This window comes from Bison bison, unplaced genomic scaffold (genome assembly GCF_000754665.1).
Source record: "Bison bison bison isolate TAMUID 2011002044 unplaced genomic scaffold, Bison_UMD1.0 scf7180017864068, whole genome shotgun sequence".
NCBI classification, from domain to species: Eukaryota; Metazoa; Chordata; class Mammalia; order Artiodactyla; family Bovidae; genus Bison; species Bison bison.
The window spans coordinates 4,402,718-4,413,795 of NW_011494640.1; the positions used below are offsets into that span (position 1 = coordinate 4,402,718).

The 11,078-nt window shown below is 45.5% G+C and overlaps 1 protein-coding gene and 1 non-coding gene across 7 annotated transcripts in view; one reads left to right on the top strand and one right to left on the bottom strand.

The window, feature by feature from the left end:
* Nucleotides 1–11,078, bottom strand: part of ARMC9 (armadillo repeat containing 9) — a 180,668-nt gene that overhangs the window by 16,709 nt on the left and 152,881 nt on the right. For 5 of the 6 annotated variants that reach the window (XM_010836969.1, XM_010836968.1, XM_010836965.1 and 2 more), the window contains exons 21-22: nucleotides 8,936–9,051; nucleotides 2,559–2,695 (exon numbers count right to left, since the gene is read on the bottom strand). In XM_010836969.1, the coding sequence (XP_010835271.1) occupies nucleotides 2,559–2,695; nucleotides 8,936–9,051 (253 nt within the window). The remainder of the gene's footprint in view (nucleotides 1–2,558; nucleotides 2,696–8,935; nucleotides 9,052–11,078) is intronic. The other variant, XM_010836971.1, reaches the window with a different exon arrangement.
* Nucleotides 10,616–10,688, top strand: TRNAG-CCC. The gene has a single exon. It is a non-coding gene; the product is annotated as a tRNA-Gly (tRNA).

Below are 11,078 nucleotides of genomic sequence, written 5' to 3' on the forward strand. Positions count from 1 at the left end.
AGTGGGTTGCCATTTCCTTCTCCAGGGGATTTTCCTGACCCAGGGATCAAACCTGGGTCTCCTGCATTGGCAGGCAGGTTCTTTACCACTAGCAATACCTGGGAAGCCTCTGCGGGTGGGGGAAGTGATTAATATGCCTGGTATCTGGCAGGGGGAGTGAGGATGGACTGGGGGTCAGTGTAGGGGAGTCCACTGAGGCAGGAGGGCAGCAGGTGGGCTCCCAGCCAGGCCTGAGTGAATGAGAGTAGGTAGAGGATGGGACTGAAAAGTATGGCCTCAGTGCTCAGAGCAGGCTCCTGGGTGCAGCGGTAGCATGGCTCCAGGTGGCCCATCTAGCAGGGCAGGTGAGTAGCTGCTGCCTCCCCAGGGAGAAGCACTGGGAAGGGCTGGTGATCCCAGACATGAGTGCCCTGGTGGGTGCCCACCGTTTTCAAGCAAGGAACCAGAATTTGCCAGGGTCAAAAGTAATTGTTCTTGAAAATAATAACGTCTACATCACCAGCAACATCAGCCACCACTCAGCTTCCTCCACCCTTGACAACCTCCAGTGACTCTACCCTACAGGTAATACCACGCCAAATCTTCCTAAAAGATAAGGCCACACTTAGAATCAATGCAAGACAGAGGGTCACCTTGGTGGCAATTTGGGTAAAACAAGGATGTTACTGATAAATAAATTAGCCTAAATGCAACTCTTTGGAAGAGTGGTGCTGTGTTCAGTCGTGCCCAACTCTTAGAGACCCCATGGACTGTAGCCCGCCAGGCTCCTCTGTCCATGGGATTTTCCAGGCAAGAACACTGGAGCGATTATTTCCTATTCCATTTCCTATTCCAGGGCATCTTCCTGATCCAGGGATTGAACCTACGTCTCCTGAGTCTCCTGAGTCTCCTGCATTGGCGGGCAGGTTCTTTACCTCTGCACCACCTGGGAAGGCCAGCCCTATAGAGTTTGAAATCATTTTTAACTCAACAACATTAGGTCAAATTGGCAAAAATCAGTAGACCACCTAAAACCTCCACCCTGGCAGCAGAAATCTCTAGGTAAACGACTGAGCTAACCATCTTTTAAAGAAGGCATATTAATGTTTGGAGCTCTAGCAAAACACATGTAAAATAACAAATGATCAAAGCTGGCATAAAAAAGCAACCCTCTAAAACTGCTGTAATCAAGAGACCCTTTCCCAGGGTAACCAAACAGCCTGGCTTTCTTCCGACTCTGTGACAGGTCTACTGCTCTGAATCAGGGATCAGACGCATTTGAATCCAATTCAGAGCAGATTAGAAAAGCTCACAGATGTTTCTCATACTGGAATCTGACCTGCTCCTCTTGTTGTTTTTCCTTTTTGAATGGAGAAATTGGAGTCTTATCTGATCTGTTCATATCCTTTTAATTTCCTCTTGAAAATTAAAAAAAAAAAAACTTTGTACATTTCTAATTCAAAGCATATATATATATTTTTCTAGCATATAAAAAATACTTTTATTCCCCATCAGTCTCTAGTGAGCTCAACTAGAAGCTCTCTGGAGAGCTTCCCTGGTGGCTCAGTGGTAAAGAATCTGCCTGCCAATGCAGAAGACACAGGTTCGACCTCTGATCCGGGAAGATCCCACATGACGCCTGAGAATCTAAGCCCGTGCACCACAACTATTAAGCCTGTGCTCTGGTGAGCCCTGGTGGCTCAGATGGTAAGGGATCCGCCTGCACTGCAGGAGACCTGGGTTCGATCCCTGGGTTGGGAAGATCCCTTAGAGGAGGGCACGGCAACCCAACCCAGTATTCTTGTCTGGAGAATCCTCACGGACAGAAGAGCCTGGCAGGCTACTTGGGGTCTCAGAGAGTCGGACACAACACAACTGCTCGACTAAGCACACTAGAGCTGGGGAGCCGCAACTACTGAGCCCATGTGCTGCATCTGCTGAAACTGCCAGCACTTGAGTCCGTGCTCTGCAACCAGAGGAGCCGCTCCAGTGAGAAGCCCGCGCACTGCCACTGAGAGCAGCCTCTACTCGCCCCAACTAGAGGAAAACCCAGCACAGCCAAAAATAAATGAATACAATTATTTTAAAAAATGTGTTTGGATCCCACACTAGCTTTTGCTCCTGGCTGCACATTTCTAACTCTGTTCAGCCTTCTACCGTGTGGCTGACCACCTCAGCGATAGAGCTGGGTCACCAGAGTTTTGGTCAAGGATCTACATTGTTCGGAGAGTTCTACTTCAAAGTCTCACATTTAAACGTGGCTTCCCCAGTCAGAAATCTTGCTCAAATAGCTTGCAGAGGGGAGCACTGGACACAGTGCTCTGAGAGAAGGGAGTCTGGAGGAAAAGCCCATGGTCAGGTCTGGCTGTGGGGTCACATGCCTGTGAACCTCTGTGACAGGGGGTAATGGTTGAGATCAGAGGGCTTTTCAAGAGCAGGTGTGAGGCTGAGGCCTTCCAGGGTTTGGAACTGCTGCAGTTTCATAAAATCCTGGGCATCACCAGGCCCAGAGCTGCCCCCAGTCCCAGAGCTGTCCCCAGTTCTGGAGCTGCCCCCCCACATGCTGCCAGTTTTCTTACATGAAAAGGAAGGGCAAGACTCAGGAGCAGCAGGTTTGCCCCCCCTGCAGACTGGAGTGTGGGTGTTTGGCAGGGACAGGAGGCAGCCATTTCTGGCATGCTGGGCCATCTGGGGAGAACTGAGATGATCTTCCAGCCTGGAGGAAAAAATGAAAAGCAGCAATCAATACAGAGAGGAGATATCTGACTGCCGACTACTGTGTAGCATCACAAACAAATACAGGAAGTGGAAGCACCTGAATGCCTTATGTTAAGCTAGTATTAGCAGATATTGGATGTCTTTAAGAAATAGGAAGTGCCCCTTGCCTCACTCATGTGAGCGCTTACACATTTTAAACATGGCTATTATTTTTCTAACACAGAGTTGGATCTATTGACTTTGGGTGATACGAGGACATAACATTTCAACCAAACAATTTAATTAAAGTATCAATCTTCTGGGCTTTCCTCCAAGGATGAAGCAGATTAGTGCAGGGATGAAATCAGTCAGAAAAGATGGGATGTGTCATAGCCCTGACAACAAGAGTTACTAGGCACAGGAGTGGGGAAGAACTTGTTCTCTGGAACACTATAATGGTGTGTGTCATGTCTAACGCTGCCACCTGGGTCGGTGGAGACTGGTCCACCCAGCAGACGTGCGCTGGGCGCCTGCAAGAGGTGGTGGCCTGGGCAAGCACATCAGAGAGAAGCAGGATACCTTCACAGCAGATCCCGGGAGGGTTCTGCAGCGTGCACACAGCAGCTCGGTACTCGCATTCCATCTACGAGGAGACACGAGCCACCTGCTCTCAGCAAGGGCTTGGTGGGGACATACCATGGCAGGCCTGTCCCCACTCTGCCCAGAGTGGTACCCCATGAAACAGCTGTTCTTGAATGTCAGTTCCAGCAGCAAAGATAAGCAGACACCTAACTGCCCTGCAGGGCAGAAAAGCTTGTGTGTGTGAATGTGTATGTATTTCTATGTATATGTATGTGTGTGAGTATATGTGTGTGTGTATGTACCTGTGTATATGTATGTGTGTGTGTGTGTGTATGTGTGTATATGTAGTGTATGTATGAGTGTATGTGTGTATCGGTGTGTGTGTGTGTGTGACTCAGTCAGTTCTGATCTCTGGGCTGGGGTTTGCCAGGGGGCCGAAGAGGGAACATTTCCCAGCAGAGGTAGCACCATGAACAAGTAAGATGAAGCAAGAGGAGGCAAAAAGAAAGCATATATTTATACTGCTTTGTTACAGAGAGATTTAGGGCACCTGAAAAATGCAGGCCAGAGGGTACATAGTGTCCTGGGGAGCATGTGACTCTGAGGGTGGAGATTGGAGGGTGTCAACTAAGAAGGACCTGATCGGCCAGGGTTTGAATAGTTTGATCTTGAAAGAGGGGTTCCCAAGTAGTTCAGAGGTAAAGAATCTGCCTGGGAATGCAGGAACCAGAGGTTCGATCCTTGGGTCAGGAAGATTCCCTGGAGGAGGAAATGGCTACCTGCTCTAGTATTCTTTCCTGGGAAATCCCATGGACAGAGGAGCCTGGTGGGCTACAGTCTATGGAGTCACAAAGAGTCAGATATGACAGAGCGACTGGGCATGCACACCCTAAAGGAAATAGAAGAAGCAGAAATGAGATTCCATGATGATGTGCTAGAAGGATCACTGTGTCTATGGTCCTGGAGGGCGGACTGTGGCAGGCAGAATGGTTTGGAGGCTCTGCCCAGGCTGGGGAGAAGGAGCTGGCTCAGGAGGGCAGAGAGGAGGTGCCAGAGCCAGGAGAAGGGGTGGCTGGGCACCCTGGGGTGGGATCCTGGCTCTGTGTCTGGGAGTATTAACTCCGTTCTCTGAAGCAGGGGGCTCAGAAGACAGGGGTGTTCACCTGAGAGGTACTGATCTGGGGGTGATGTGGGGACACACGTAGCTCTGGGGGCAAGAGTGGGCTGGAGTGGGAGATTTGGGTGTGAGCAGCGTGTAATGGAAACCAGAGGACCAGCAGGATGGGATGGGGACCTCAACACAGGACGGGGCCTGCACAACAGTGTTTTAGGAGGAAGAGGGCGGAGAATTGGGGGACCAGCACACAGCGGCCACAGGGCAGAAGTTCGAAAGCTCCCAGGAGGGTGGTCAGCAGGGTCTAGGAGGTCATGGGTGTGACTGTGGCAGCGTTAACTTGAGGAAGTCACTGCCAGACCATGTGGGCTTCAAAGAAAGGAGGATGGCCCAGGGAAGTAGCCAGAGGGCCAGAAGGGAAGGGAGCCCAGGAGACACGGAGCCTGGGGACAGGCCTTGGGGAGGGGGTTGGGAGGCGCCGTCAGATGCAGGGTGATGGAGAGTCCTGCATTGCACAGGGGCGACTGTAGTTGTTATTTTCAACCTTTCTTTTCTTGATTTTAAAACCAGCATTTATCACGAGAAATCAGGAAAACATAGAAAACAGATTGCCCTGTCCTCCCAATACCTAGACATGACTCCTATTAACATTTGATATCTTCTTTTATTTTGGTATCTTCTTTTAAAAGAGCAAATATACTCCTAAAAAAAACACAAACAAACAAAAAACCAAACTCAAAACTTAGGATTGCTATATTTGGCCAGCAGGTTAGATCCACAGTTTCATAATTTGCTTTTTCACTTAGTAGCGTCTTGTGAGGCTCTTCCCATTTATTAAATATTCTTCTAAAATGTTATTCTCAATACATTTTGTGTGGATAATAATTTAACCAGCCTCCTTCTTTGGACATTTAGTAAAACAGTAACTCCTGTTGTGTGCATGTATGTATCTGATTATCTCAGTGTAAAACCCTAGGAATGGGATTACTGACTGCTAAAGTACTAGTGTCTGGAATGCGTGTAATGCATATTGTCACTAAGACTCTTGCTTTATCTACACATCTGGCATCACTAGGTTATCAGAGGACACTGGTTGGAAATGGAGACTCATGTAATCTTTTTAAAGAGGCGATCTGAAGATCCTGAGTCTTACCCTTGTGCTGCCTGCCTGAGGGGAACCCCTATGCTCTGCCATCACCTACTTAGCAAATTACAAATTATGAGCACTGTCTCTCTTCCCTACTAGGTAGCTTGCTCTGTGTGCTCCTGAGGGCAGGGACCACATTGTTTATTTTTGCACCTCTAGCAACTTTCCTAAAGGAAATCAGTCCTGAATATTCATTGAAAGGACTGATGCTGAAGCTGAAACTCTTAATACTTTGGCCACTTGATGTGAAGAACTGACTCATTTGAAAAGACCCTGATGCTGGGAAAAATTGAAGGCGGGAAGAGAAGGGGATGACAGAGGATGGGATGGTTGGATGGCATCACCGACTCAATGGACATGAGTTTGAGTAAGCTCTGGGAGTTGGTGATGGACAGGGAAGCCGGGTGTACTGCAGTCCATGGGGTTGAAAAGAGTCAAGACACAACTAAGCAACTGAAATGAACTGGGCAATTGGCACACAGAAGTGTTATAAATGTTCGTTAAATTGGCCTAACGGATGGAGTTGGTTATGGGGCAATGGCTTCGTTAGAATCAGAAGGTTCAGGGACTTCCCTGGTGGTCCAGTGGTTAGGACTCCACCCTTCCAATGCAGGGGGTACAGGTTCGACTCCTGGTCGGGGAATTTCAGGAAAATGAAGGGCTCTCATTCCTTGCAGGGAACACTTCGACAAGTCAGGGGAACACCATGTGTGCTCCCCAGACAGGGAAGAATGTCCTCTTTTTCCTCTCTATAAGGTAGAACATTTGACCCAATTCACTGTGCCCATTGGTTGGATCTTGTATTTATTAGATTATCTTTGCCCTCCTTCCTGATTAAATATGCATAGGTTATTGTTGCCTCTCTGTAAAGCCAGGGTTTTAGTAACTTAAAAAAATTTTTTTAAATGATAATTCAGTGTCCTCTTTCCCATTTCAAACAAGATGAATTTTATTAGTTCCTCTTACTTCTTCCATTCAAAAAGATATTATATTTATAAACTGGATCTACTCATAGTTGATACTTGGCTATGGTCTGAATCAAAAGGTCGAGTACAAAACTTCTTAGATATAAATGATATTTGGGGGACAATTAGGGAATATTTATATGCTCATATTTTTAAATTAATGTTAACTTTTTAGGGTGTGACTATATGGTTAAAAATTATGGGCTTCCCTGGTAGCTCAGCTGGTAAAGAATCCACCTGCAATGCAGGAGACCCTGGTTTGATTCATGAGTTGGGAAGATCTCCTGGAGAAGGGAATGGCTACCCACTCCAATATTCCAGCCTGGAGAATTCCATGGACTGTATAGTCCATGGGGTCACCAAGAGTCAGACACGACTGATTGACATTCACTTTCATGTGGTTAAATAAAAGGATATTCTTATTCTTTGGAGATGTGGGCTGAAACTATGCCACCTGCTTTCAACTCAGCAAAAAGAAAATGTGTATGTGTGTAAATTATATTTTATGCACAGAACGAGACCAAGAGAGTGAGTAAGCAAGAGAGCACATTTATTGCAGAATGCTAACAGCTGGAAGCTCTTTATTGTTAATAATTCTTTCAACTTTTCTGTAGGTTAAAAAATATTGGTTGTAGGTTAAAGAGAAAAACGCATATTAGTTTAGACATTAATAATGAAAAATAAAAGCCCTGAAATATGAAGCACATGGTAACTAGTTGTGAAGTCAAATCAAACAGATCTCAGCACTGATCCACAGCATGGGCCCTGAAATATTCACAGGTCAGGTCCTGGACGGGCAAACTCCCCGGGTCTGGGTGCAGGGTCTCTGGCGTCCCTCAGCATTCATGCACCCAGATCTAACAGGGCAGGTGCTTCTGCGTTCTGTCTGCTGCTGTAGCCCTGGTGCCTGGTTGTTTGTTACAAATGCCTATAAAGCAAACCTGGAAACAAGCAAACTGCTCGGCTATAGGGGATAATGAAGCAAAATATATCATATTCATTTGAAATATTTTAGGGCCAATAATTCAAAGAGAGTGAAAAAGTTGGCTTAAAGTTCAACATTCAGAAAACAAAGATCATGGCATCCAGTCCCATCACTTCATGGCAAATAGATGGGGAAACAGTGGAAACAGTGGCTTGACTTTATTTTTCTGGGCTCCAAAATCACTGCAGATGGTGATTGCAGCCATGAAATTAAAAGATGCTTACTCCTTGGAAGGAAAGTTATGACCAACCTAGACAGCATATTAAAAAGCAGAGACATTATTTTGTCAACAAAGGTCCATCTAGTCAAGGCTATGGTTTGTCCTGTGGTCATGTATGGATGTGAGAGTTGGACTATAAAGAAAGCTGAGTGCTGAAGAATTGATGCTTTTGAACTGTGGTGTTGGAGAAGACTCTTGAGAGTCCCTTGGACTGCAAGGAGATCCAACCAGTCCATCCTAAAGGACATCAGTCCTGAACATTCACTGGAAGGACTGATGCTGAAGCTGAAACTCCAATACTTTGGCCACCTCATGCGAAGAGCTGACTCACAGGAAAAGACCCTGATGCTGGGAAAGATTGAAGGTGAGAGGAGAAGGGGACGACAGAGGATGAGATGGTTGGATGGCGTCACTGACTCAATGGACATGGGTTTGGGTGGACTCCGGGAGTTGGTGATGGACAAGGAGTCTTGGCATGCTGCAGTCCATGGGGTTGCGAAAGTCAGACAGGACTGAGCGACTGAACTGAACGGCCAATAATTGTTGCATGAACAAATGTAGGTTTTTGCCTGCTCTCCATAGCCCCCTTTTTGTGCACCTGTTTATCTCCAGTGTTCTCTCTAGAAAGGTGAAGAGGTCACCCAGACCTCCGAAGAGGCCCAAGCTGGACTGCCTGGCCTAAGGCTCCCCAAGAGTCCACAGGGGTCTGGTCCTCGGGTTCTCAGGGAGACCAGAGGCTTTGGGTAACCAGACTAGATTTGTTTATATAAACAGGGTTGGAGCAAGGCTATCAAGAATGAATACAGGCTTGGCAGCCAAAACTGCATATAGTTCTTTTAAAAAATCATCTAGAAAAAAAGGCTGGTGGCATTTTAAACTGTGACACTCCTTCCCAACAAAGGGCCTGGTACTGCGGTGAGAGGCTGCAGAAAAGACTGAGAGTCCTCTCTGGGTAGACATCTTGCCCCTTTCTGGTCCTTTCCTTCAGAATCAACACTGGCCAACACCAGGCTTCTCCTAGATAAAGGCTGTAAGTGCCTTGGAGACCCTGAGAAACATGGGGGGGAAGAGGGAGACTTGACCTCTGTCCTTTCAAAAAATCCCCCAAAGATGAATAATAAAGAGAGAAATGCTTTATAGTATGAACATTTTATTTTGACTTCTTAAATACGTACATCTTTCACTGCAGTTCATCAAAACAAAGCTTAGGAAAAATAAATCCCTGCCTCCTTTAGCCCGGACTTACGCTGGGTACCCGGTCCTGTGGCCGCCGGGGGTGACAGGCCGGCGCAGGGGCTCCGGGCCACCCCACTGCACGCCAGCTGTCCCCCTCCGCCTCGCCTTCCCCGTGTTGGTCATGATCTGGTGGAAGCAAAGAGGAAACAGGGCTGGAGAGGTCATCTGGCTGAGAGCAGACCACACATTCTAACTCACTGTATTTAATACATTCATCTATAGGAATAAGAGACTTTGAAATAAGTAAGGAAGGGTCATGACACAGATTATTCAGATAAACAGAAAATGTCAGGAAAAATCCCTTTAACTTGCATATTATACCATCTAGCAGTATAAATTAAAAAAAAAATCAAACCATGGAAAAAGTGGAAGAAAAGAGTTGAATATAGTAACTTATTGCATCTCTGGAGTATACTGACTTTTGAAAGTGAGAAGGAAAAAAAAAAGATGGACAGATTTGGTTTCATAAAAAGTTAACATTTCCATATATACAGTATTTGAATGATAAACCAAATTAACAGGTAAAACAATGAAGAAATACTTGCAGCACAGTTAACAGATTAAAGGTTAAGATTTTCATTAGATAAAGAATTCTTATAAATCAGTTAAGTAAAACACCATACAGATAATAGGGCAAAGATTTTGAACAGCCAAGTCACAAAATAAAGAGTATCACCAGTCAAGAGAAAAAAAAAATCATCAACTTTCCAAGTAACTAGAAACTACAACTTTACAAAAACCCGTATCATTCTTAAATCATTAAATGAGTGACAATTAAAGAACTGACCCCATCTGCTTCTGGCAACAGTTTAAGATGGCAGTGGCGTGGAAATGAGAGACAGTGCTTTTGCAAAGTAATCTGGCATTTTATATCAAGAGTCACTGAAATGTTCATACCCTTGGGTGTTAAACTCTGGAGTGTTAGTTGCTCAGTCGTGTCTGACTCTTTGTGATCTCACGGACTGTAGCCTGCCAGGGTTCTCTCTCCATGGGATTCTCCAGGCAAGAATACCGGAGTGGGTTGCCATTCCCTTCTCCAGGGGACCTTCTGGACCCAGGGATTGAACCTGGGTCTCCTGCATTGCAGGCAGATTCTTTACTGTCTGAGCCACCAAGAAAGTCCCTAGAGGAGGACTCCAAAATATGGAAGTTGTTAAATAAAGCTGTTTGTTACAAAATCACTGTAGAGTAAAACTGCAACAATCTGTCTAGTAATAGGGTAGCAATGAAGGAAAATATGGCATATTCATTTGAAATATTATATGGCCATTTACAAGGATAAAGACTAGGTTATGAAGAAAAATGTTTATTTAAAACATTGTAAGTCAGGTTATAACATGGTGCATAAATGATGCTTTCCATTTATGCTAAAAGTACACAAAAGACTGGAAGGAAAGGAACACTAATGCTTATAGTGGCCACACAGGACAGTGAACCAAGAATCATTTTTCTCTATTTTCTGTAACATAGCTATGTTAGTAATTAAGAAAATTTGTTTAAAAAAGAAATCACTTTTTTGGTGAAATCTGAATGAAGTCTGTGGACTGTGCCAACATCGACCCCCTACATGCTACAGTTGCCACTGGGATGCTGGGTGAAGGGTGTCTGGCACTTCTCTACTACTGTTTCAACTTCCTGTGAATCTATAATTACTTACAAATAAAATGTAAAAAAAAAAATCAGAAGGATTTCCCTGGTGGTCCAGTGGCTAAGACTCTGTGCTCCCAATGCAGGGGGTCTGGGTTCAATCCCCAGTCAGGGAACTAGACCCTACATGACACAACTAGGAGCTCATATGCGGCAACTTAAGATCCCATGTGCTACAACTAAGACCCAGTGTGGGCGAAGAAACAAATAATTATTTTTTAAAACTCAGAAAATATATGAATGGGAGTTACATCTTTGATTTCTTGATTTTTACTTGAAAGTTATTTGGGTTTATCTGTATTTGAGGTTCAGTTCAGTTCAGTTCAGTCGCTCAGTGGTGTCCAACTCTTTGCGACCAAATGGACTGCAGCACATCAGGCCTCCCAGCCCGTCACCAGCTCCCAGAGTTTACTCAAACTCATGTCCATTGAGTCGGAGATGCCATCCAACCATCTCATCCTCTGTCATCTCCTTCTCCTCCCGCCTTCAATCTTTCCCAGCATCAG